Here is a 27,737-nt window from a genome sequence, read left to right on the forward strand (position 1 = left end):
AAGGGCCTCAAGCATTCCACAGAGTGGTACAGTATGTGGACCACTATTCATACCCAAGACGGACTGATCATATAGTCAAATGGCAGCGGGGCTCTGCAGCAGTCTCATGGTTCTTTTGATGGTTTGTGTCAGATCCCCACTCATTTTATTTCCAGATATAAGTTCCTGGCTCATTTCTACATTATAGCCTTTGGCTACGCTGCTGGTAACAAGTTGTCAAGAATGATGAGCAGTAGTAACCATATTTTATGTACAATAAACTGCATGATATCTGTGAATGAGAAACCTGTTAGACAGGTTTTAGGAACATAGAAAACCCTCCTACAGCAGTGAGTTTAGTTTTCTTGCCCTTGGCTGTAAATTAACCTAGCAGCAGTGACTTTGGGGTAACATTTATAGCATTAGGAGACACCCAAACCACCCATCTTCAGCAAACAATTCCCATTCTATAAAGAGCTGATCCATGACAATTCAACCATTCCTGTGTTCTCTGACAATTCCATATATGACAGCACAGAAGCTGTCGGAAGGGGGGTTATAGCTGTGCTAGCTCTGGCTAATATATAGAAAGTAATAGCAGAGATCATGGGGTGTTGGCATAAAATATTAATTCCCTATACTACATTCAGTGATAATAGGAATATAGATGACAAGCTACACAGTCCAGTCATATTAATGTGACTACTGCCTACTTTTGACGTCAACGTTAAATAACCAATCGCAGAAGGCACGTGTCATCAGCCATCTGGGTGCACTCATCATTATGGAAGGCACGATGGATCGACACAAGTATGCATCTATCCTTGTGGATCATGTTCACCCCTACATGCGAATTGTTTTTCCTCAGGATGATGGCATCTACCAGCAGGACAATGTGACGTGTCATAAAGCTCGCAGTGTATGTGTGTGGCTCGAGAAGCACCAGGATAAGTTTACCATACTCCCTTGGCCAGCAAATTCTCCAGACTTGAACCCAATGGAGAATCTGGGGGACCACCTCGATCGGGTTGTTCAGGCCATGGATGCTCAACCGCGTAACCTAGTGCAGCTGGACACGGCATTGGAGTCTGGCTCAACATCCCAGTAAACATCATCACAACATCCCCTCTCTTACTGCACGTCTCGCAGCGGTCCGCTTCGCTTTGCGAAAGGTGGTTATTCTGGATTTTGACAGGTGGTCACATTAATGTGACTGGACTGTGTATATGTACACTTCAATATCTGTTCCTTAGCATCTTGTACATGATAGAGACCAAGAAAAGGCAAAAATGAAATAAACTGCATTACAGGGGTTGTGCTGCAATTAAACATTACATTAGATCAGGGGTCTCAAACACGTGGTCCCTGATCCTGTAATCTGAGGGGACATTAATCAGTTTACTTTACATTAAACTGTATGGGGCCACTGCTGGGGGGGACATTAAACTATGTGGGGCCACTGCTGGGGGGACATTAAACTGTACGAGGCAGCTGCTGAGGGACATTAAACTGTGTGGGGCCTCAGTTGGGTGATATTAAACTGTGTGGTGACTGTTTGTCACCCAAGGGTCCATACAACCCTGGAATCAAAATGTCTCTGGTGGATGTTGAGCTATTAGGGAAGGGGCACTGTTGGGATTATTTAACAATAAAGTTGCATAGTATAGAATTTGTAAGTAATGCCGCCCTTCAATTTCAAATTTCTTCTATGTGCTGCCCACTTGTGCAACAGTGTTTAAGATCCCTGTATAACATTTGTGAAAAGTGGCGAGCGTGGACAATGGCAGATGTGGTGCATCTTTGGCACAAGAAAGGGCCTTGGGCGGAAGACATGTCACATTATCACACCATGCTATAAAACTGGTATAGATGCATTGATAAATTCCCGCCATTGTTTGGAACAGTAATGGCACAATTAAAACTACAATTTGTCTAGCAGAGAAAGAATCCCTCATACAGTTCCCTATTATCATGTCTCAATTAACTATTGTAATGCCACAATTAAGCATTGTGATGTCCCAGTACCCTACAGCAATATCACAAAGCACTATTGTGATGTCACAATGCCCCACTGTGATGTCACAATTACCGTAACCACTGTGATGTCACAATACTCTAAAAGAGCACTTTGTTTTAAAAATTTCAAATTATAAAAGTATTCTTTACAAGATGTAACAGAGAAATGTAATAGTGAATTGTGTGACAAACCTTTAAACGCTCTGTACATTTTGAGTCCAGGGTTGTATGGACCCTTGGGTGACAATTTCACAGTGGGGCCCTTGAGGGACAGTTTTGCACCCACTGATTTATACTGCTTTAATTTCTTAGGTACAGTGCATCGACATCATCACAGTTTGATAGGCAGGGCTGGAAATCCACATACAGACTGCTAATGCTTACTGTCAGTAGAGCACAAAGCAAGCTACTATAGTTTTGGCTACATTGGCCCCTGCTTGCTAACACCAGGTGCAAGGAGACATTTGGCACACCCGTCACACCCTTTGGGCCCACTTATGCCAAATATTATTAGATACAGACGGGCACATCGTCAGATCAGGAACGGTTATGTAAATATTAGGTCATAAACATGGCCTTGCTTGAAACTATCACAAACAACAGCATTAGTCATGCCATTGTTACGTGACTGACTAATGCAGGGAATGCTCATACAGAGAAGTAGTAGAAGTACTGTGCATAACAGTCCATCCATACCATCTGTTAACACTCCCAGTTATTTACACAGCATTTCCCTCTGTGATAAATGGATATGTTTCCGGGAAAAGGTGAGCTGCCACCGAGACTCCTAAAAGAAAAAGCCGCGAAGTATTGCTAAGTTCACATTAGCGTCACCTATCCATTTTTCTGTTCCATCAGAGGGCTGCGGTACACATGGCCCCCGACAGACCATATTGACTATAATGGGGTCTCTCGGGTGTAAAACTGAAACTGGAAAGGTGTGCCTGCAGGGCAGGCGCATAGTGTATCAGAATCTCAAATGGACACCTTGGCGCAAATGTGAAGGTAGCTTTATGCTGTAACTCCTCACCTGTATCAATGTGCAGATTTGCCTTCAGAATTCCAGGAAAACTAGATGACAACCACTATGGGCGCTGTATTGGCATCCATACTGGTAGTCACACAACTTTCCTACATACCCAACAGGTATCATTGCAAAACAGCTACCTACAATTCTTTATACCTTTTCTCTACTTTGAGAAAAATACTATTTATTAACATATTAAATATTGACCACTTCCCACTCTGTGCCATACTATTACAGCACGCACGTATTTTACACTCAGCGTCGTAATGATACAGCAATGTAATACCGCCACCAGCATTTAACTTTTTTTTAAACTTTTTACCTGTCCCACAAGAGAGCTTGAATGGAATAAGTCCTCCTATACCTATGTTGACCGAAAAATAAAAAAATGTTATGAATAATAGAAGGCAAGGAAGAAATATATGAAAAAAGTAGCCGAGCATAAACGTGCAACCTATCCTACGTCATTAAACAGTTAAAGGGGTTGTCGCATGATAAAAACCTCTTTCCATATGACCTATTGGACCAGATGGACATCAGAGGGTCCCACACTAAAGACACAATTTGTAAGCCACATCACAAAACCAATCAGATGGATCAGTCTCATTCATGTCTCATGGTGTTTGCTACACGAAGTATATAGATACAGTGATTAAAGGGTTTTCCCACTATAACTCTTATGATATACCCATACATATCTGATCGCTTGTCCTTTGATTGTTGGGACTCTCAGTAACCATGTAAATGGGGGTCCATGAGTTCCCTATGTGAAGGGAGTGGTAATGTGGAAGGGTGGACCCCCTACATTCACTTCTGTAGGATTGACAAAGCTTTTTACTTGGCAATCTCTGTTAGTCTCAATGCAGGGAATGAAGAGGTGACCATACATGCCCATTCTCGTGATCACTGGGGGTCCCAGCATTTAGATCTCACAGCCATCCAGACACTTATTTTCTATTCTGTGGGAAAAATGGATGAGTTGATAGTAGGAAAACCCCTTTCTACAAGTTATCTAACAAAATGTAAAATATGCTTAATATAGCAGTATACATCACAAAAATGTGCAGTGCCAAACCTCTGCTGACATGAATCTGCCTTCAGCTCAGTGGTTATTCTGTCCTTAGTAAAAGCCAAATGATTCACACTATTTGCTAGGGAAGTGAAGCCTGAAAAATGATTGTTGGTGTTGGGCTTAGTGTCCTTAACAACCAGACAGTTATTGGTGTTAGTCTAGAAAAAGACAAATGGCTGCAGCAAAAACTGTGCCAAACCCCACCTTGGCCTATGTTATTAATCAGACTTGTCTATAATAAATTTTAGGTGCCAACGTTTTCCCAAAACTCACAATTAAGAGCCTAATAAACAGAGAGGTGATCAGATAGAAATAAAAGCACCCCTCTCTAATTTTGCCTAAGGGATATTGTGACCTTGTGTCTGCTTTCAGCCCCAAAAATTGTTAAAAGGATTGTTCTGGTGTTGTAGTATTGATGACCTATCCATAGGAAAATTGTTTATAGGAACCATGATCATGGATGTGGTTTTGAGGGGGAACGCTGTGACCTATAGTTGTCAAGTTTCGAGGAATATTCAGCCTCTAGTTGGGGGAGGTCCAGAGTGTTGGAATTTTTAGGCCACGTCCCCATTTGCAAACTATGTCCCTCCTCTATTTGCATGGCACGCACCCAAGGTACAAATCAAAAGATAAAACACAACAAAAAAGCTAAGCAATACCAGGACATACAAGGTTTTGGGACAATCTTGTCAAATTTGGGCCAGTTGGTAACTATAGTCATACATATAGTCATGGTTTAGGGTATAACAGTCCATGGGGTCTCATCTTCCTCTTGTTTAGTGACAGCTGGACACATATTGGGCAGCGATCTCCACAGTAGCCTCCTCTTCTCCCAGTAGGATGTAGAGTTTCCTCTTCTCGTCTGCAGATATGAAGTCTGGGATGTGGGCAGAGAGTCTTTGGTAGTAGACGGCCCTCACAGCTGAGTATTTGGTGCAGTGTAGCAGGAAGTGGGTCTTGTCTTCTAGGGCCCCCTGGTCACAGTCCTGGCACAGTCTGTTCTCCCGTGGCTTGTACGTCTGCTTGTGTCGCCCCGTCTTCATCTCCAGGTTGTGGGCGCTCAGTCTATACCGGCTCAGGGGCTGTCTGTGTTTGGGGTGGCGTATTCTCTCCAGGTAGGTGGCCATGGTGTAGTCCCTTTCTAGGGATTGCTACATGGTGAATTTCTTGAAGTTATTTATTTTGTTTCTCCATTCTTCAATGTACCGCTCTCTGTTTGCCTCTGTGGTCGCCTTTATTTTGGCCTTGGTCGTCATCTGTTGGTGTTTTTTGGTTTGGTGGTTGGCTGTTGTTTGGTTGGTGGGTGTCTGGTTTGCTCAGGTGGCTTAGCCATGCTTGGTGGTTGTAGGAGTCGGGGTTGCTCCCCTGGATGTGTGCCTGGAAAGCTAGCACCCTCTTCTGTATGGTGAGCCATAGGGGGAGCCTGCCTAGCTCTGCCCTGCAGACCATGTTGGAGGTGTTGCGATGGACATGGAGCAGGCATTTGCAGAACTCCAGGTGGAAGGTCTCTGTTGGGCTGGAATCCCACTTTGACTGGTCTGGGTAGGTGGCTGGGCCCCAAACTTCACTGCCATAGAGAAGGATCGGGGAGATGACTGCGTCAAATATCTTCAGCCAGACCCTCACCGGTGGTTTGAGGTGGTACAGTTGTCCTCTGATAGCGTAGAAGGTTCTGCAGGCTTTTGCTTTCAGGGTGGGGTGGGGGTGTGTGTCTGCTATAGATAGGATGGTTTACGTGGAAAAACCCCTATTAGAGCAATGGGGGTGGGGGGTGTCTGCTATAGATAGGATGGTTTACGTGGAAAAACCCCTATTAGATCATTGGGGGGGGGGGAAACAGTGGGTGCAATAAATAGCTGTTATTAAAGGATTTAAGAAATGTCATGTTTTTGTCAAGTTGATCAACATTTTACTTGACTCCTATGTGTATCTGATTCTAGGGAAGCTGGGTGACTAGTAATATGTCCAGCACTCTATCTCTCTAGTGATAAGCTATTACCCAGTTTTCTCCCCACAATGATACTGTATACTTTACATTCAACTAAAGCTATACATCTTTATATCCACCACACTAATAACGATAATCTCCTCATGCCTACTGTACTGTCAGTGTCCTAGGCTTGATAAATCTGCCCTGCCCTGAGGTATTTATTTCATTTCCTGTTTCCTGATGTGAAGGCAATAACAATCACAGTCAGGGTTATGCGGAGTACGGGAAGCACTTGCTATTATTTGCCAGGTAGGAGACGTTCTCTTTACTCAGACAATGACACAGCGATACTCTTCATTTGCCAGTAGTCAACATGGCGCCTGAGCAGCGGTGGCGGATACGTGGGGACGTAGCTAGGACGCGTTAGGTCATCGGAGGGGCGTGGCTTAGCTGGCCGCTCTGTAGAGTCTTGGCGGCAGGAACATAGTTGAGTAGTCACTGGTCAGAGAACTGATGGCGGAAAAGGGAGCGGGGGATTTCCCCCAGCAAGAAGGCGAAGGAGCCAGCGGAGGAGCCCCGGGAAGAAATGAACGAAGGGAGAGCAGCGGCGCCGCCTCTGGTAAGCTTTATAGAGGACAGTAAGGAGGGGAGTACAAAATCCCTGAACATCAACGTGCTCAGGCCTCTACCCCGAGATCCAAGTACTTTATAGTTTGTTATATCACGTGACTCTGTGTCTTAGGTGTGACTGCTTCATATACGGTAATCGTCTTGTGATGTCTTGTGGAACTACAAGTCCCAGCCTTGCCTACTCTGGACAGTAGGTTACACAGCAGACTGGAGGTTGTGGCTACTGCGGCAGCTTAGTTACTTGTCTTATCTCCCCTCAGGGCACTAGATAGAGGTATATAGGTCTTACGTTAAAGTGGGATTCTGATGAATAACCTGCATGAAGCCCTAACTTACCTGGTGGGCAGTGAGATAAGCGTATTACAGTGAAGCAGAGACGTATCTGGCTGTATACCGGTTCTCTGGATCTCAGCCCTAAAATATAATTATTGGATGTATCTGCTCTTTAATATGATCACATACTTGGCTCTGAGAGGGGAGGGGTGCTGCCACCACCGCCACCGCTGAAGGCTCCTGTAACCGGTTGTTGCCAGGGAAAAGTACTGGAACCAGCTCATGTCCCCTAGTGAAGAATTATAGTGTAAAGGGAATTGCCAAGTCCACCGGTGACGTTTTGTAGTGGCCTTTCAATCTGGATGATAAGTGGTTACCTTGGGGTAGTGTGCAATATCTCTAAAGTCTGCGTGCTCTAGGACAGCATTTTGGCAGACTAAATGTTAAAGGGGTCTTCCCATCTTGGCATCTAACACCTATCTGCAGAATAAAAATGTTGCTGATGCGGGGGGCTGCCTACTGGGGCCCTTGTGAATCACAAAAACAATGTGTTTTACCCCCCTTTCCAAATGGAGCAGTGGTTGGACGCTACAAATCCATTTATTTCAAAGGGGAAACACCTTTAGGCTAAGACCCCATGTTGCAGAAACGCAGCTTTTTTTGTTGCAGTTTTTTGAGCCAAAACCAAGAATGGCTACAAGAGGAATGGGAGATATATAAAGTTCTTATACTTCTACCTCTGCTCAATCCACTCCTGGCTTTGGCTTAAAAAAAAGTAACAAAATCTGCAAAAAAAAAAAGCTGCGTTTCTGCAACGCGGGGCCTTGGCCTTAAAGTCAAATCTTAGGAGTGGATTTAATGGTACCAGGCGCAGAATTCCATAGGATTGGAGAAGTTCTGTAGACTGGAGAGGAGCAGACAAAAGGCATAAAGAGGACCTTTCATCAGATCGGGCACAGGCAGTTTTATATACTGCTGGAAAGCTGAAAGTGCGCTGAATTCAGCGTACTGTCGGCTTTCCCGATCTGTGCCCGGTGTAAAGCGCTATCAGTCCCGGTACCGTAGCGCTTTACAGTCAGAAGGGCGTTTCTGACAGTTAGCCAGGGATGCCCTTCTGCCCAGCAGCGCCTATCGCGCTGTACTGTAGAGCGGGGAGGAACGCCCCCTCCCTCTGCTCACACAGCTCGTCCATAGATGAGTATTATCAGGGGCGTTCCTAGACACTCCACAGTACAGCGCGATAGGCGCTGCTGGGCAGAAAGGCGTCCCTGGCTAAGTGTCAGAAACGCCCTTCTGACTGTAAAGCCCTACGGTACCAGGACCGATAGCGCTTTACCCCGGGCACAGATCGGGAAAGCCGACAGTGTGCTGAATTCAGTATACTGTTAGCTTTCCAGCAGTATATAAAACTGCATGTGCCCAATCTGATGAAAGGTCCTCTTTAACTTGTTCAGACTTGGAAGACAGTTTTGAATGGGATTCTACAACAGGGTTACTGAACTACTTAGCAAAGCTCCACTGGCCGGGCTCTACCATTAGGTCCAAACTGAACGTGTCCAATATGTGACATATTTTTCAGACAATAAGTTGCAGTCCAGGTTTAGATGAGAAAAAATAGCAAAAAATTTTAATTTCACCTTCTCTGGTGGTCAAAAGGAGTAAAGGGGCCCGATGTCACTAACTAGTGAGGGGGCATTAAGGAGCTTTATATTGTATGTGTGCGGGGCATGAAGGAGCTTTATATGGTGTGGGGGTCACTGAAGCTTCATACTGTGGGGGGCACTAATGGGACTAATGCCCCATTAGTGGCCCACCACGTTATAAAGAACTGCTGGTGCCCCTCCTATAGAATTTCCCATTAGTGACCCCCTCACAGTATAATGCTCCTGTATGGCCCACACAGAGTAATCTTCCTTTTGCCCTCCACAAACCTTTAACACAGTGGTCAGGAGAAAGATTCATCTCCTGACTGTTGTTCCTTAAGCCCCGATACTTTACATCAGTGGCAACGGGAATCGGTGATCGTCCTTGCTTCCTGTTCATAAGGAGGCCGGTCCCTGCTACACTGGTGTAAAGTATCAGGACTTGGGGAACAGCGGTTCAGAGATGAATCTTTCTCATGACCGGTGACATATTGAAAGGACCTGGTGGCAGGGGTCCGGACCACAGTCCACCAGTTGAGTATTGTTCTGGAAGATATGGGTCAGTAGTGTAATAACAGAGATAGTATTACCATTGGCTGCTGCGTTCGTTCATGGTGAAATGAAGTGGGCCCAATTGTAAAGGGTAAATATAGGTCTTACCCCTAGAAACCAATCAAGTTACTTTTTTTTTGTTTTTTTTAATAAGGGGTATCTGCCAGCTCCCCCAAGCATATTCAACTGTAGAGTAGTGTTCTAGGTAGCTGAAGGCCCTCACCCTGTGTAAGGCTTCATGGTGGTTTTTCTCCAGATCTTCGAGAATGACATGAGTAACAAAACTCTGTTGTTTATCACTGTAATGTGCTCTGTAACACAGTGCTGACAGATGAATGTGCATGGAGAAGATGCTACACTCCCTTTAAAGGGAACCTTTCACCAAGTCCAGCTCTTTGCATCATTTAATAGGTGCTACTTCTGCACTGATTCCAGCACAATTGGAGATTTTTCTTTCTGAGCTTCTCTGATTGGAGCTGTCACTAAGTTCACACTAGCGCCACTTCTACATTGTTCATTTTATACCGATACCATAAACTTTCATAGGATATCATTTTCATGTGCTATGACACATTTGCCCCTAAGGTTCTAATGCAGATGAGAGTACCAAGAAGTGAATTCATTTTGGAAACTGCATCCCACAACAGGTATAGTGATAATCTAGATCCGAGAGATACTCTTTCCAAAAAGAAATATGCAGCAGGTGGTGCAAAATGAAAAATTTACATTTTCCCAGATAGGCCATTTCAGTGCCCATATCACGGCACTGTGAAATATCAGCTCTTATTGTGTTCTGTCTCCTGATTTTGGAAACGCTCTACATTAGGCCCTAATCTTTTGCCTAGATATATGGCAGAGATCAGAAATGAATTTATTTATTATGCTTACTTATATAGCGCCATCTTATTCCGCAGCGCTTTACAGACATTGACATTCACTGTCCCATATAGGGCTCAATCTCCATTCCATATCAGTACGTCTTTGGAGTGTGGGAGTACCCAGAGGAAAGCCACGCAAAATGAAGAGGCACCATGCTCATTTGGGGCCTAAGGCTAGGCTCACACTAGCGCTCGGTCTCTGCAATTTTCAGGCAGAAGCATTGCAGAAACCCCCTTCCTCCCGAATGGAAACCTAATCCGCATATAAAAAAAAAGGGGTTAACTTATGGAAAAAAAACCCCTCCAACTGCACTGCAATTGGTGGGACAGTACTGGTTAACAGATGCTAAAAACTGAAGTTGGTAGAAGGTGGTGAGGCTCTGTAAGTACTTTTGGGTGGTTTAGGGGCTAGTCACTTCACATTTTCATCATCTGAAAAAAAGGAGTGGGAATTACATTGATTTGCAGCATTGATTCCCCTACTGGCAGTTCTTTCATTGTCATGACAGTCTCCATCTCCTCCTGTAAAATCCAGCTTGACAGTACAGAAGCAGAATTGAGTAATGTAATATAGCAGATATGCTGGACTTTAAACCAGTAACTCAGATGGGTTCGGGTCACTTGATGTAACACTTTTTTTTTCCCTCCCCATGATAATTTTTGCCGATAGATTTATTTATTTCACAATATGCAAGTGAGCAGCGACATTAGACTGATCTGTTGCCCCAAGCTGCTACATCTCTCACTGCCCATAATCACCCGCTGTCCTTTTTTAGGTGACGGGCCAGGGAGCTAAGCTTGAAATGGTGAGGGAGGGCATATTACAGCAGCAGTTTGGAGCAATGGACCCTCCCTCAGTGCTCCAAATTTCTCATTTGCATATTGTGAAATAAACTAATTTTTCTACACATTTTCATGGATAAAATGTTATGTTATGTTTCTGGTGAGTCTGACCTGTCTGTTACTGGTTTAATATGCTTCACCCTGGTGACACTCCCTCTGAGAGCATGAACCAGTCATTCATAAGATACTATAAGAATTTGTGGTTATTAGTGTAATATCCTTTTTGGATATATTACTGCACATCACAGTTACTAAGTGGCGGCTCCTGCTTACATGCAGGCGTGTTGTCATAACTTATGTCACCCTTCAATAGTCATAGCTGTAATGTTTGTCTCTCCAGTGTTATTAAGTCTTATGTAACTCTATTTCATTGAAACCTAATTTGAGTTTCATACTTGGCAGAAACAGCGCAGGAAGTTCATATCTGGCTTAAGGTTTACGATTCTTTCCCGCATTTTGTGACTGAAATGTGAAACTTAAAGAGCACAACTAGAAACCAGAGAATGTCTTTGTCTGGGGAGCTTTCTGAATACACCTGTGGACAGCTAACTGCAGGCTGCCTCCTCCAGATCCCCTGCTTGTCCTCTAAGGGGGCATTCACACGATGTAACGCGGCATTGATTCTGACACGTAAACTCGTGTCAGAATCAGGGCTGCAAAACAGAATCCCATTGACTTCAATGGGTTCAGTTTAGCACGTGTAACACATTGAAATCAATGGGTTAAAAAGCCTCCCATTGATTTCAATGTGTTACGTGCGCTAAATGGAACCCATTGAAGTCAATGGGATTCTGTTTTGCAGCGCTGATTCTGACACAAATTTTCGTGTCAGAATCAACGCCGCGTTACATCGTGTGAATGCCCCCTTACTCTTCTCACAATTGGGATAGAGTGGAAAATAAAAATGTACTTGTGTGCCCCTCAAGGACAATCAGGTTGCTAGTATTTTTTCTTTTTTGGTTTAAATTCTTGTTTCCCTTAGAGGGCTTCTATCAATGGCGTCAGTGGTTTTGAGATACCTGGATAGCCTTTAAAAAGGCTATTCTACTACTACCTTCTTTTTTCGATTCTCCCCGCCGTTCTGTTGTAATCCTGGATACCGGTAACTACTTTATGTAAATGAGCCCACAGAGCACTCTGGGCGTTCCCTCAGGCCTGTGAGCATACCCCCCCCCCCCCTCCTACCTTGTCATAGCTTTATTCATGCCCCTCCATTGCTTGTGTTCCGTCTGACCTTCCTCCTCCCTGGATGTTCTTTTTTCCAGATTACGCTGCTGCATTTGAATTCTCGGCGTGCGCATTTCCGCTCTGTTCAGAGCAGTACTGCGCATGCTCGATTGCCATTTTGTTGTAGCTCAGTATAGAACTCGGCATACTTCTGTTCTATTCTGAGCTACAACAAAATGGTGCTCAGGCGTGCGCAGTACCGCTCTGAACAGAGAGGAACTGCGCATGTCTGAGAATTGTATGACATTTCTAAAGTGAAATACATAACAAAGGAATGATGTTTATCATTGTAATGTGGGGACGTGGTAGACTAAAAGCAGACCCCATCTTGGGATATAAAATGTCGTTTTGGAGATCACCCTAGTTTGGAGCAGCGTCTCATTGGCGCTCTGTGTAGTAGTAAAGCGTTCTGAGCAGCACTGACAGTGCTTTGTTCCTTATCAGTGTGAGGCTTGCAGAGCATTGCCACCTCTGAGCTCTCTTTTTTGATGTGTCTACATGGTCATACTGTACTCTGTAAAACTGAAGGATCTTTCCTCGAACTCCTCCGCATCTTTATTTTTGTAACTTGAGCTCGGTGTTGTTGGAGGGACAGCCCGGTCTAGCTAGAGTAGCTGTCTGTGGTCTTGGAGACAAGGTGTCTATACGTCACTACACAGAGATGGAAAGGTGACTCAACCAGGAAACCTGACCAAACAACCACCATCTGCCTTGTGTTTTGTTGCTCCTTGTCCTTGGATAGCTTTATTTATTTTTTTGGTCTGTGGTTTGCAGCACCGGAGAGAAAATGGTCTGATGGCAACTTCAGCTTTTTCTACAAAATTCTGAGAGAATGGTTTTCTCTTCTCATTCATTCTCATCTGGAAAGTTTTCTAAAGTAAAATGCAACATCAAATTTAAGTGAAAGACGACGAAAGGGACTTAACAGAATTGTGCAAATACATGAAAGTTATTCACGTCCAAAATACTAAATTAACTAACCAGTACATCATCTGATTTTTGCCGCGCTCCTGATCAGTTTAGTATTTTTGTTTCCATAATTTATACCCGGCCCCTGGAAGATTAGATTTATAATAGCTTTTATTCACCAAGTGGGTGGTAACCCTTTATGTGGAAAAACAAAAAATTACCGCCTACTTGGTGATTGAGCTAAATTAATGTAATCTTTCAGGGACTGTAATATACGGACAGATTCTGAAAATAAACACTTTAGGCTGTTCAGGGGCACAGCACCATATGGGGCTCAGAGAACCTAATTCCTCCATTATGCGGTGGACTATACTCTGATGAAGCTAATATATTAATGGCGAATCTTTTAAATGTCAAAACCGTTTCAAATGGGGCTTTTCCTTTTAAAGCATAATAACTAAACTTTTGGACCTCTTGATTTCTGGCAGTATTTGTGTCATTCATAAACTTTGTAATATACTTTATTACCACGTTTTGGTTCCTTTCTGTGAAACCCTATATTTTTTGACTCGTTCCCTGAAATCTGTATTGAGTGCTGTTCCTGCCTTTCACTGACTGTTACAGAGTATGGTGCTATATAAAATATAGAGAAAAAAAGGGTGGGGGAGGGTCACTTCAAACAGGTATTTCTCGATCACTATAGAGCGTACAAACTTTCTTTTGGTGTATCATGAAAGAGGAGATTGTCTTTTTATATGACTCAAACTTTGCAGTGCTATTTCCCGAGATATCACTAGTTGAAAACTCAGTTGGGATTAAGATATTTATGTGCTGCTAGTTTTTAACCAGTGATGCCTGTATAATAATAATATGTAGCACTACAACCTTAGTGAATTTCCACTTCGTAAAGACAACGATAGCAAGTTTGTATGTTTTATAATGACTGACATATAACTGCTTGAAGTGCCCTCCCCCACCCTCATGGATCTCAATACAGAAGCAAAGGAAAGACTGAAAAAATATGCAGATTTTTCACAGAAAGGATCCAAAATATGTTATAGAGGACCTTTCATGTCCTTGGGCACATGCGGTTTTATATACTGCTGGAAAGCCAACAGTGCTCTGAATTCAGCATTTGCCACTATGCCTAGTGTACAATGCTGGATGTGTTGCCAACCTGGCATTCAAAGAGGACCTTTCACCACCCCCACCAATTCAAGGTCTTGTCATCTGTTAATAGTTGCTGCTTCCCAAGGAATTGGAATTGAATGAAGCTTTATATGTGTGAATAGTGTTGCTATATGTAATTGATTAATATTAGACTGAAAAGGTAAGTTTTGGGGGTGAAGCTATACAATTGAAAGGAGACTCCAATACTCAATCACATTGCCTCTAACCTGGATACAAGAGTTGCCTACAGATGTTACAGCTGGGCTTGTAGATCCTGCACACTTGAAGGTTGCTGAAGCAGGAATCCCAGCTAGTCCCATAAATGCTTGTTTGGTTATAAATCTGTTGACAGGCGAAAATAGTGTTCCTATCTGGTAAATGCGTCTTGGGAAACCTTTGCTATTTATGTGGGCTAGCATTATCTTAATAAAAATTTCCAGTTGAAGACCATTCGATGTGAGATGACACATGTGGCTACAGGATGTCCTGTACATATTTCTCAGCTGTTGGCATCCTTGACTCAGTATTTGGGGTGACCGACTATCTTATGCGATGCCTTCACAGACCATTACACCAGCACTTGCAAAGGCAGGATTGAAACTGTCACCACAAGACCTCCATACTTGTACATGATTGTCCTTAGATTCCAAACAGAACCTGAATTTCTTGCTAAAGACAATGCAGTCTAGGTTTCTCATTCATGACACCCCTCTAAATGAAAGCGATGGTGGCCGAATGTCAATGGCTGGACATTTAATGCATGCTGTGGAACCACTTTCTTTCTGTTAAGTGCCTGGACATGGTTCAGCCATACGGGGTTGTGCGATAAGGGTGCCACCTGTACCTGGAGAAGGAAACTGGGAGCTGTTCGTGCTTGTCGGTGGATCAAGTGAACCTCTCTACAGTTTCTCTCTTGCCTGTCGGAGGTCTGTTCTCCATGTTAACCACTGCTTCCAACACCACCAGCCATTTTTGTAAAAGAAGTGTCTTTTTTTTGAGGAAGGTGCTCAGATGACATCAGACGGACCCTTTTCATTTCATTGATTTCAATGGACAACTTGGATCTGTGAAAATGGATCTGAATCGATCATGCTGTAAAATAACCAGAATGGAACATGAGAAAACACTTGGATTTGAAAATTGTTTATATGCATGAAGCCTACCAGCTAAACTAGAACAGCCGAGATGGTGGGCGATTCATGGAAACTATAGTCCTACTTCTCTTGTCAAGTAACATGCCCCTTCTCAAAGTCTGTGAACTAGGCAAAATGTTTTTCAGTGCATCATAGAGGCCAGTGATCTCCCACCAAGAGGTACACTACCCAAAAGCAGCATGTGAGCCACTTTTATGCCCTGTTGTGGCAAGACTGATCTCTAGCCAGACCATAGCAGTAATCATATACATATGGTATATACTGGAGACATAACTGCATGCAGAGTTTTGCAGCAGTCTGACATTTTTCTCTGGATATGTATAATTTTATATTTTGTTGTGTATTTGAAGAGGTTTGCTGCAGTTTATGTGACTGCTGATCTTTACATGCGACTATAAGCGTTATTATGAAATTTAGTGTTGTGCTGATATCTGCTTCACTACCACTGGTATACTTTTTAGTAGCAGCTAAATATCGGCAGTTTTTTCCCCATGGTCTTAATGTTTTGCCTCATATACTAATTTTATATTTGCATTGCAGGTGTGTCAACAGAACAGATCATGCAGACTGGCAATTTACTGCTGCGTGGGTGAGTAGCAAAGAAGTACAAGGTCAATTTATCATAGGGCACAGTTTTTGTGTTTGCGCCCTGTCTATTTTGAATGCACATATCCTTTTACATGCATAGCTCTCGATTCCTTTTTGTCCTATCTTTATACGGAATGTCTTGTCTCTCATCAGGTTCATAGTGGATCGGGTGCAGCGCAGCGCCGTTCCAGATACTGCAGAAGTTCCAGAGCTGGGTGGGGTGGAACAGCTGCAGGTGAATCCTTCTGCAAAAAGACTATGTGAATGCCTTCGAAAGATAGGAGATGAGCTGGACGGGAACATGGAGCTGCAGAGGTACGGACTTGGCTCTTATAGATTTTGTCATCCAAACAATTTTTAGAGATATGCAAATAAGGCTAAAGTGTTATGGGGCATGCCAGAATCTTCAAGGACTCCATCTACTAGTTGAACTGCAATCTGTACACTTGACTGACAGACTCCTCCTATCCTGCAGCTGTGATGAAGCCCTTGTAGGCTCTGGCATTTCCCTTTGCACTTGAGCCCCTGAAAGTTTTTAAAGTACTTTTATATGAAATATGCATGTTGTGGGAATACCCCTTTATCTGTATTGTGTACCTCACATCATTCTGTCTGCTACTCTGATATAGGATGATTGAGCAAGTCCATGGCAACCCTCCCAAGGAGGTCTTCTTACAAGTGGCTACTGAAATGTTTGCTGATGGCAACTTCAATTGGGGGCGAGTGGTAGCCCTTTTCTATTTTGCCTGCAAACTGGTTCTTAAGGTGAGAGTCGTGTTTTAAGATGTCTGGTACAAATTGCGGTTGCAAGTGTTTTGCAAATGTTTTGAGTTAATAGGATATTTAGATTTTCATATTTTTGCTTAGAGATAAAAAAAAAATTCAGTAAGCAGGTATAGGAGTAGTCAGATATCTGATACAGGCTTCCTTGACCTACCGCCCAACTACTGACTACAGTGAAGAAACTGTTGATCATAGTGTGAATCAGAAGAGGAAATCCTACATGAAATATATCAAAATCTGAGGACTAACAAGAGAGTTTGCAATTCTGGTGAAAATAAATATCCCAATAGTTTGTAATATATAATTAATTGATGTCGTTTGAAAGTAAATTCGGAGGTTAACTGGAATATGGATGTATTAGATTTGGGGTCTTCTGCTGCACGAACTGTGGACGCAGTGTAACACATCACATGAGCACAGGCAGAAACTCAATTGACCCCTATGATCACTTTTATGTGTGTGTGTCTTTAAGACCCTTTTAAAAACGAAAGGGTTTTGCCCTATGTAGGCAACCTGTTAGGCTGCGTTCACACAGAGTTTTCTTCTGGTCAGGAAACTGACTCAAATTCCCCCTTCTAAAAACGCCTCACCATAGGACCAAAAAACTCTGTGTGAAAGCAGCCTTATATTTCCGTCTTGTGCGCCGTCTTGTTCTAAAGTTTGCGACTTGAAACTAAATGGCAAATTAGGTTGTGTCTGTTGTGGAACTCTGTACACACACCTGGTGATTCTGCACCAAATCTGGACGTTTTACATGTTGGTTTTCCTGGTGATTCATCATTGCTTCCTCTGTACTTTGAATCTATGTTGAAAATCCATGGCAACATGACTTTTTTTTTTTTTTATCGGTTGTTTTATTTCTTTATTTTTGTGTGTGTATGTTGTCCATTTACTGATGACCGTTGATCTCCTTTAGGCACTTTGGTCGCATGTTCCACAAATGATTCGCACAATCATAGACTGGACTATGGAATACCTTAAAGACCATGTTGTCCAGTGGATACGGGATCAAGGAGGCTGGGTGAGTTGGGTTTATCTTCAGATTAATTTTTCTCTCTAATAATCACACTAAATGGTTCGCTAGACATGAATGAGAGTTAATCGCAATAAGATCATATTCTTAAGAAAACACTCAAGCAGAGACTTTGTAAGAACCCTTGTTAGACAGCATTTTCCCTAATTAGATCTGACATCCTCCAAGGATTGTGTATATAAATATTTCATTTGCTGCATGCTTCATTATACAAGGTAGCTGCACACTGGGCAGAGCTCCATATTGATCACATAGCTGCTGAACTGAACCTGATTCCTGTCCTCCATAGTTTTGGACTTGTGGAGTGAACATTGCTGCTTGTGGGTTCCAATAAATATTCTAAGGGGTTTTCCAGGGTAGTTCCATCCTTAGGCAGAGGTCATCAATATCATATTGATAAGCAGAAACCCCATTGATCAGCTGGAATCAGGCGCCACAACAGCTACTGCTAGCTGTCTGCAGAGGCCGAAGTAGTAGGCTCCATAAACTACGTACAGGCCATTCCTGATTGTTGCAGGACAGTTCCTTTTTCTTTGAATAGGAGCTGAGTTTCAGTAACCAGGAACGGCCAGTACATAGCATGGATATCTGTCTTGTAGCATATACTGCTTGTTCTGGCAGTAGCACTGCCAATGTCAGTTGATTGGGGCGATGGGTGTTACAATCCCACCAATTTGATCTTGCTGACATATAGAGAGTAATCTTTAAGATAGGGCAGGACAATTATGACCTAAATTAAAATTGCGATTAGTCAGGCATTGTACCTCGATTAAGATTAATGGCAATTATTTAGGCCACATCCCTTTAAAACACTCCCCCTTTTGAAGTATGAGATTCGCTCAGCAGTTTAGTTTGGTCCAAACATTCAATCCCAACCTGCTGTTATACTGTGGGCTCTCTTCATACCCCATAATATAATCAGCGGAGGCCCATGAGAGGTGAGAAAACATAAGTGTTACTCACCTTTCATGCGCCTCCGATAAGAATTATACTCTGGGGTCTGAACAGATGCCAGAGCATAATGGCAAGTGACGGAACCATGAAGATTAGACATAAAAAGTACTTTGTAATGATCTACAGGTCCGTCATGTTATTTACATTTGTGTCAATGGGAACGGACAAGCTATCAGTATGTGACCGTTCTCTGCAACAGTTTAATGTCCGTTGCTGTCATCCTATGATGGAACACCGTAACAAACATTAAAGACAGCCATATGAACTTCCCTTTATTTTAAGGCAGAATCCGCCTCAAAAAGCACCTCCCATTTAAAAAAAAAAATGGGAGGTGCCTTGAAAAACACAATGAAATCAATAGGAGGAGGAAAAAATGTTACGCTTTTTTTTTTTTTTTACTTTTTGAAAAAAAAAAAATTGCTAGCGTTTTTAAACTTTTAAGTTTTTAGATCTGTACAGTGTGCTGTAGTTAAAAAAAAAAAAAAAAAAAAAGTTTCCTAAAGCAGATTTTTTTCAGCCTACAAAAAACTGTAAACATACGGTTACAGAGCATTGCTGAGGAGAGTCTGTATTCAGCATGTATGTGTTGAATGTGGGTGGCTGTAACATCCAGAGACAGTCGCCTCTCCTTTCCCTGCTCTGTGTAGATCATTACAAAGTACTTTTTATGTCTAATCTGCGGCTATCCATGCTTCTGTCCCTTGCGGTTAGTGGTAGTCACTTGCATTATGGCTCCCATCTCTTTTTACATGGTGTCCTCACCAGGTCATTGAGTGGATAGAGGGAAGTGTTGGGAATACTGATGGGCTGTGCTCTTGGCACTGAGGACCCTGCCTATGGATCTTAGGCTAGGTTCGCATCACATTTTTACTATACAGTTCATGCTTCAGTTGAGGCAAAAAAAGTATATAAATGCCAATGAAAGAGCCTATGTTTTCATACATTATTTTATTTTAATCAGTATTTTTTGTATAGCAAGTTGCATTTCTCTGAACTGTGGTCTTTTTTCTAAATTTGTCTGAAATCGAGGGAGATGTTTGACTTTGCTTGACATTTATTTCCATATATATATATATATGTAATATGAAACTATCCATAGCGATGTGTGTGTGTGTGTGTGTGTGTGTGTGTGTGTATATATATATATATATATATATATATATATATATGAAACTAGCCATAGTCAAATTCCCAGTGTATTCTTTACACAATTCTATAATAAAGAACGTGAAAAAAGTTTAGAATGCCATCACATATAGTAAAAAGAAAAAAGGTTGATATGACAATCACTATGTTGTGACCCATTATTGCCAAGGACATTCCTGCTTACCAGGACCCTCCCACAGAACTGTCAGTCAGCCTGCAATGTCACACATGTAGCCATTGTCTTGTAAACAGTGGGTACTACAAAGTAGCAGCGGCCAGTTAAGAGCATGATCGGTATATATGATATAATCCTGATTAATTGATCTTTACCTCTATTACAGTAAATAAATTCTTATTTTAGGACACTTTCCTTTTTACCTGCCACACTCCCTATTTATTTATTTACCATACCTTGCCGTGGAATTTTGGTTTTAATTATTCATGTATCACCAAACCTGATTGGAGATAATACAGCAAGTTACAGGATGGCATGGATATAAAATAATTGAAAAGATCAAAGTTCACAATGATTAATCGAGCTGGCCTTCAATTTCAGTAATTTTTGATTGCCTAATGTGTGTGTACATATTATTTATAGTGTGTGTGTATGTACATATTTATAGTGTGTATGCGCGCACACACAGTTTTGGTCAGTATTGTCTTTTTGTTACAGTATTGTGGCAGTCATTCTATATTGTTGCGTTTTGGATTTTTTTAATGGTCTAAAATTGAGTTTTGTTTCTTTTTACAGGAGGGACTCCTGTCTTACTTTGGCACACCTACCTGGCAAACCGTTGGGGTCTTCCTAGCTGGTGTTCTTACTGCCACTGTTGCCATCTGGAGATACTCTTAAGACTTCTTGCAGTCCGTAAGCTTTCATAAGCTTGTACTCTACATCGGGAAGCACAAACTTAATTCCGGTTCACTCCAGCATTGATGGCAACGCTTGAGAATGAGTGCTTCTTTCAGGGACTCCTCCACACTCCACAAGAACAACTCTTACATTGGCCACTGGCTCAAGTTTCGGGATCACTTCTACTTTTTCCCCATTTTTTTTTTTTTTTTTTTTATTAAAATGTGCCTTTTTAATATATCATGAAATGGTTTAAATAATCCTGTTTTGATTTTAATACTTGAATTTGTGCTCTTACCTTTCTGAATCCTAAAAAAAGAGAGGGAAAAAAGGCATCTGTCAGAGGGTGAGGACTATAGTTAAAGAATGTGCATCTAACTCCCCTGTCCTGGGTTTGGTGGATTATTTTGGGTTTTAATATCAACATTGCTGAGTTTGCACCTTTTTAGAAAGATAAATTCCGTTATTTATGTTAAAGGGAAAATGGTTACAGCTTCAGTTATGCGCAAAGCAGCAGCAGCACATGTCGGCATCAATGTCGTCATACGGGGGTATGTAGAAGGTAAAATGCTGCTGTCTGAGATGACTGTCTAAAAATGTGAAACTATCAGGCCAGTCTTTAAAGATCTAGACTCCAAGTTGTACGGTCAAATTTCCCCATGCATGTCCTGACAACAATGTACATATTATAAACCACAGCATTGGAATATGCTTTGTAAGAAGCTGCTTGTTACAGAAGGCAATATCAAACATCTTGGCCATCTTTAAGCATCTCTTATTTTGTATTTACAGCTCCTATGAAGGTCTAAGGGTTTGTATAGTAACAAAACTACAAACAACTCCTGTATATAGGATGATATAATGTGTATATAATGTGAAGATTTTACATAGGAGCTGTATAAACAGATGAATAGGTGTTAAAGTTGAGAATTTTTTTTCCCCCTCCCTGCAATCTGTTCTCTAATTCTCTGTTTTACTAAGAACAACATGTTTTTTTTTTTCCAGAAACAACATTATCTGTGTACTTATTGTCCCATTCAGTAACTTTTACTTGAATGGGACTTAGTTGCAATACCAGGCACAGCCAGCGGATATGAGTGGTGTTGTTTCTGGAATAAAGCAGTCATGTTTATTCGATTTCTCAAACCATCTCTAAATTGAATCTGTTTATGGTTTGGATATTGGATTTGCGTCTATTGTAACATGTAGCATTTGCACCACCTACAGACCATGAAAAGTATAGCAGATATCACTGATCCGTAGTAAGAAATGAAGCTATTTACTAATAAGAAATGGTATATTCCAATAAGCCATTAGTTAAAATGTTTTACACCTAAATTGAAATCCTTTCCAAGCGGTTGCCACTATTTTAGGATTAAAAACCACTTCTGTATTCTGTTGGACGTACATGGGGGGAGGGGGGGGGAGACCATAAGTAATCCCATCTGTGAATTTTGTCATCTTTTATATGTTATTAAAGCTCTTGTAGTTTTTTTTTTTTTTTTTTTGTTTAATTTATATTGCTATATGTATTTTTTTTTTCTAACATTAGAAGGTGTAGATGGATGTGTCAGTGCAATGATGAATTTTACTGGACAAATACTTGATACCACTATACCTCAGCCACATGCTGTGCAGCCTTTCTATTCTGGATGGTGGGCCATGAAGATTTCTTGACAATATTACTCAATACCAGCTTTATTGGAACTGAACACAGAATGACACAACTTTTATAAACAATTACCATAGATTTTAGAAATAGACAATCATTTGATGTTTTTAGATTTTACTTCAGGTTTTGTTTTTTTTTTACCGTTTGTTTGTGCCTCTAATTCTGCTGCCATATTCTGCCTTTGTATGCTTCATTTTATAGAAATGACATGCCTTTTGGTTACCAGGGCAGAAAATAGCAATGAGTCCTCACGTTTTGGAGCCAAATGCTGTCTGTGTTGTGCTGATGGTGCCAGGAGGACAGAGTGTGGATCTGTGTGTACCCCTCTGTCCCCCATTACCTCCTGCTTTATGAATAATGATGGAAGCAAATTGGATATGTGTAATCATTGACTGCTCTGCTGTTTCATATCCTGAATGTATTCATTGATTCAGGTTTGGATACTTGATCAATTGATATGTACATTTGCTTCAAAGGTAGTGTGACACATGATGGATAAGAAAATAAGAAATACCTATATTAAGTTAGTATTTTTAGTTTTTCCTCACACATTTTATTTCATAATGTAGCAGGGTTCTTGGCTTTGGTAAAGACATTTCTGTACATGTACAGACTGGATTAAAGGGTTCGTCCAATAAGAGATAAGAACTACATTTCTATGTCGGGGTAAGTGAAGTAGTATATAGACTGTCTATATATATATATATATATATATATATATATATATATATATATATATATATATATATACATACGTACATACATACACACACTACCTGATGAAGGGTCATGCAACTACCCCCCATCCTCAACTAGAGGGAAAAAAATAATCTGCTACTAACTCCAATTGAAATTAATGGGAGAGTTAATAGGTGGATTCTGCCTCAAAATCCATGTACAAAAACTGTGAATATATAATTGTCATACACACAGAGCTAAGAACCCTGTAGTGAAATGAATCCCTGTGAGGCCCCGTGCATACGGCCACAATTTTATACGTAATTGCGGACGCGTGCGTTTAATGGGCCCATACACAAAGCTGTAGTCAATGCTGCAAATTCTGGAGCAAGTCCTGTCCACATTTGTGGCTTGGCCCATTCAATAGAATGCTGTGTCGGTGAAGACTGCAGATGACACCGCTAACAAGTCGGGTGTCATCTGTGCCATTTTCACTGACCCGCAGACTGCACACGTGTGCATGAAGCATACATTGTGATATTCATTGCTATGAACAGCAGTTTACGGAGTATACCACACTTTCCATTTATTGCTTCCTGATTATTTCTGCCTCTGTTTTCTATAATACCTGGTGCTTCCCCCTCTCATTCACTGCAGTCATTTGGCTTTGTGAAGAGTGGGCTCTATGCAAACCAACAGTTTATACAATAACCTATTACAATAAACTCTTCAGGGGTGTGTGGCTAACATTTTGTATTGCTTTTTAATTGTGATTCTCATGTCTGTGCAGTCCAATTGGAAATAAAATCTTCAATATTATCCAGGATTTGTGTCGTTTCCCATTTTTCTACATTAAAGCTGTGGATATTTGTAATATATGTAACTTATTACATATTCCACAGCACGTTTTATATTAATCACTGTTTCATATAGCGCTTACAGTCTACATTCCCTATCAGTATGTGAACCCCTAAGCTACCATGCTGTAACTTTTTTTTTTGTACTAGTGTATGCATTTTAGAATAATTTTTCACTTACAATACATTTGCAGTAGCTTAGCAATGGCAGGAAGGGTCTTTGATAATATCTAGGAAAGCGGAAGGAGTTGGGGGTAGTATGAGCTTCATTGTTCTCTGACTACACATAATAGAGACTTCAGTCTGTCAAAGCCCTTTACAGGGTGCACAAGAGCAATGGTTCATGGAAAAAAGTATATTTCGAAGACATGGTGTGTATATATATAAAGGTTAAATGATGAGAGGGCGCATATATACACCGATATAGAAGATGACCCCACATCTATGAGGAAGGTAGGAGGCGTTCATTTATTGTACAGTATATCATTTAGAGTAAAATGTACGAGCTAAGATCTGCATGGTCCATACTCTTTCCTGTTTGTTTCAGAAATGGAACATAACATGAGACTGCATTTACATGCAGCACAACACAAGACAACCTCCCCTTCCCCTAGAGATGGAAGTAATAGCTTCCCCATTAAAGCATGCCATCTTTTACAGCTGCTTTTTAGACTTTTCCACGTCTGAAACTGCCCCAAAAGCAAACACTAAAATGTGTTTGACTCGCAATTGAAATTAGCCGAATTTCAGCTATCTGGAAAAAACGCAGCTGCCTTACCCTATTTTGAGGCCAATAAAATGGTCCAAATGGGACGGCTCAAAATGTGTTTTACTATAAGCAAATAACACTACGATTCTGGAGTCCTGTCATGTTTCACTACTTGAGGATGCTCTATTTTCTTAGACGTTTTGGATAAATGGGAATTTATCCAGGTTTCTGGTGTAGAGGGAGGATCTTGAGATGCATGACTGGCGCAAAGTCCTTTTTTGCACCAAACGTAGTCCCCAATACACACCTCACCTCTCATATTCTGCAAATGTGTGTGCTGTAGACCAGGTACAGGAATGCTGTGGCCCAGCTGATTTACTAAAGCTCAATGCGTTGCAATGTAAATCCATGCCAGATCCTATAGATTTCCATTCTGGCGCTGGACTTCCAACACATTGAAGAAGAGGCTGCAACTTCCTAAATCTCTCAGCAATTCAGGGCATTTTTAAAAAAAAAAAAAATTAACTTCCCTTCCCCATCAGTATGTCTTTGGAGTGTGGGAGAGAACCCAGACAAACACAGGGAGAACATACAAACTCCTTACAGATGTTCCTGTTCTTGACAGGATTTGATTCCAGGACTCCAGTGCTGCAAGGCAGCAGTGATAACCATTGAGCCACCGTGCTGCCCGTTCAGGGGCATTTTTTAAGATTGTGTTCAATATACCCGTCTTAATACATTTTCCCCATGGTGCTCTATGCCTTAATAACAATTGCTACTTAAAACACCAGAACTCCAGTTCTAAAAACTGCAGGTACTGTTATCTGTTACTTTCTCTGGTGCCAATAAACTTGTCTTTAAGATTGTGTTATTCAATAACTGGGTCATCAAAACTTATGACTTGTTAATCCTGCTGCTTCCTCTAGGTGGCAGAATGTTCCAGTAAAAGTCTATCCACAGATCTCCATATATTAGCTATACCTGAATATACAGTATGGTAATAAAATGTAGCTGATAAGAAGTTTATCATCCAGCTAGTTGTCCACTCGTGCACCATCAGTCAGAGCTTTGTAAAATAAATAAAAATCATTGCAGACTGAAAATGTAAACGGGAATTTCACTTAAAACATTTCTATAAATACCAGCGTTTCCGGAATCCCGCCCCCCCCCCCACACGCGACCCGCTGGCGTGCTCCCTCCAATCTTCAGCCCCACTCCCCCTTCCTCTATTCCCATGCATCCCAAACATGACGGCCCCCAAGCTCCCCGTGCCACAACCATGACGTGCCTACCCCAGGGCCGCCACTAGGAATTTTGGGGCCCCATACACCCTAAGTGACTGCCCCCCCGCCATTTTAACACTACTTTATTTTGTGACATACCAATTATGTATTACCTCCCAACTTTTGAAGAGTAGAAAGAGGGAGAAAACAACAAATGCAACAAATTTAGCTCCGCCCACTCTTTTCTGTTGACTCCACCCATTCTCATTCATTTTCATGTGCTCCCACACAGTATAATCCTCCTCCAGTCACCTGTAAATTATATGCCTCCCCTCCATCTCTCCCACAGTTTCATATACACCCTTCCTCTGCCCCCAGTTTCATGTCCCCCTCTCCATCTCTGTCCCCAGCTTCATGCTGTTCTCCCCCTTTCAACTGCCCACAGTTTCATGTCCCCCCATCTCTGCCCCAGTGTCCTGCCGTTCCCCCCCCCATCTGCACCAGTGTCATGTCATTCCCCCCTTCATCTGCCCCAGTGTCATGTCATTCCCCCCTTCATCTGCCCCAGTGTCATGCCATTCTCTCCTCACCCCCTTCATCTGCCCCAGTGTCATGCCATTCTCCCACTTCATCTGCCCCAGTGTAATGCCATTCTCCCCCCCTTCATCTGCCCCAGTGTAATGCCATTCTCCCCCCCTTCATCTGCCCCAGTGTAATGCCATTCTCCCCCCTCATCTGCCCCAGTGTAATGTCATTCTCCCCCCCTTCATCTGCCCCAGTGTCATGCCATTCTCTCCCCACCCCCTTCATCTTCCACAGTGTCATGCCGTTCCCCCCCCTCCCCTTCATTTGCCCCCCAGTTTCATGGGCCCCCTTCATTATGTTATGTTACACAAAACAAACACTTATTTACACTCACCCTTCCTTCCATCGCTCCCTCGCCGCTCCTCTCTCTGACGCTTCTCTCACTCCACTGACAGGTGTAAGCGCGATGTGACGTCATCACATCGCGCCTACGCACGCCGAAGCCTGGCGCAGCATTAAAGCAGGAGCTGAGCTCCTGCTTTAATCGCCTGTGTATTCAGCTCATCGGTGTCCGATGGACGCCGATGAGCTGAAATCGGGACAGGCAAGTGACAGGGGGCCCCAAGAGGCTCTGTGGACCCCGGCACTTGCCCGACTACACTACAGTGACGCCGGCCCAGGGCACAATTGCTGCTGCGGGCGCCAGGGGGCCGGCCAAAACCGGGCCCCCCCATTTTTCAATTTGGCCGAGCCCCTGACGCCAGCAGCGGTAATACTGGCCTATCGGCGGCCCTGGCCTACCCCCCGCCCGGCCGCCCCGCCAGCGGTAAAGGTAAGAGTTGAGATTGACCCTGTGTAGTTACCGAATGTGCGCACCCGATACTGTGTGCGTTGTCGTGTACATTGTTTGTAGCGCCGCCCACACAATCCCGCGGCCCTATCAGGAAGCGGCTCAAGTAGAGTGGATGACGTCATCTCGGCTCCATTAGACTTGCGGTATGGCGATTTCGGGGCTAGTGGTCGCGTGATGCGGGCATGTACTGGCAGAATACGTAGCCTATGTTTCATTCCAGGTTCTAAGCTATGTATGTGCCAAATTTCAGCTGAATCCCTGCAGCCGTTTTTGCGTGATTGAGGAACAAACATCCAAACACACAAACCTTCCAAACCCTCCATTGGTAATGTTAGTCCCCTAGACCTAGCAATAAAACTTGAAAAGCTTGGTAGGATCTCCCAGGTGTTTCGATGATATCCCACCCGGTAAGGCCTGCTTGCAGCCATACTATGTGCCTTCCACCTACACACCAGCAATTCCTATGGCATTCCCTATTACTTTTCTCTGCCTGGGTTCTCATTCCTGGCATTTACTTCATTTCTACATATATACTCTACAATTTCATCCACTTGACTTTG

General features: G+C 42.4%; 1 protein-coding gene across 1 annotated transcript; it reads left to right on the top strand.

Moving 5' to 3' along the window:
* Positions 1-6,493: 6,493 nt before the first annotated feature.
* On the top strand, positions 6,494-20,875 carry BAX (BCL2 associated X, apoptosis regulator). The gene is made up of 6 exons (XM_075280330.1): positions 6,494-6,643; positions 15,844-15,892; positions 16,045-16,206; positions 16,521-16,656; positions 17,591-17,695; positions 20,559-20,875. The coding sequence occupies exons 1-6, from the start codon at positions 6,538-6,540 to the stop codon at positions 20,658-20,660; spliced, it is 660 nt and encodes a 219-aa protein (XP_075136431.1). The 5' UTR covers positions 6,494-6,537; the 3' UTR covers positions 20,661-20,875.
* The last annotated feature ends 6,862 nt before the right edge of the window (positions 20,876-27,737 follow it).

The sequence above is a fragment of the Leptodactylus fuscus genome, chromosome 6, assembly GCF_031893055.1.
Source record: "Leptodactylus fuscus isolate aLepFus1 chromosome 6, aLepFus1.hap2, whole genome shotgun sequence".
NCBI classification, from domain to species: domain Eukaryota; kingdom Metazoa; phylum Chordata; class Amphibia; order Anura; family Leptodactylidae; genus Leptodactylus; species Leptodactylus fuscus.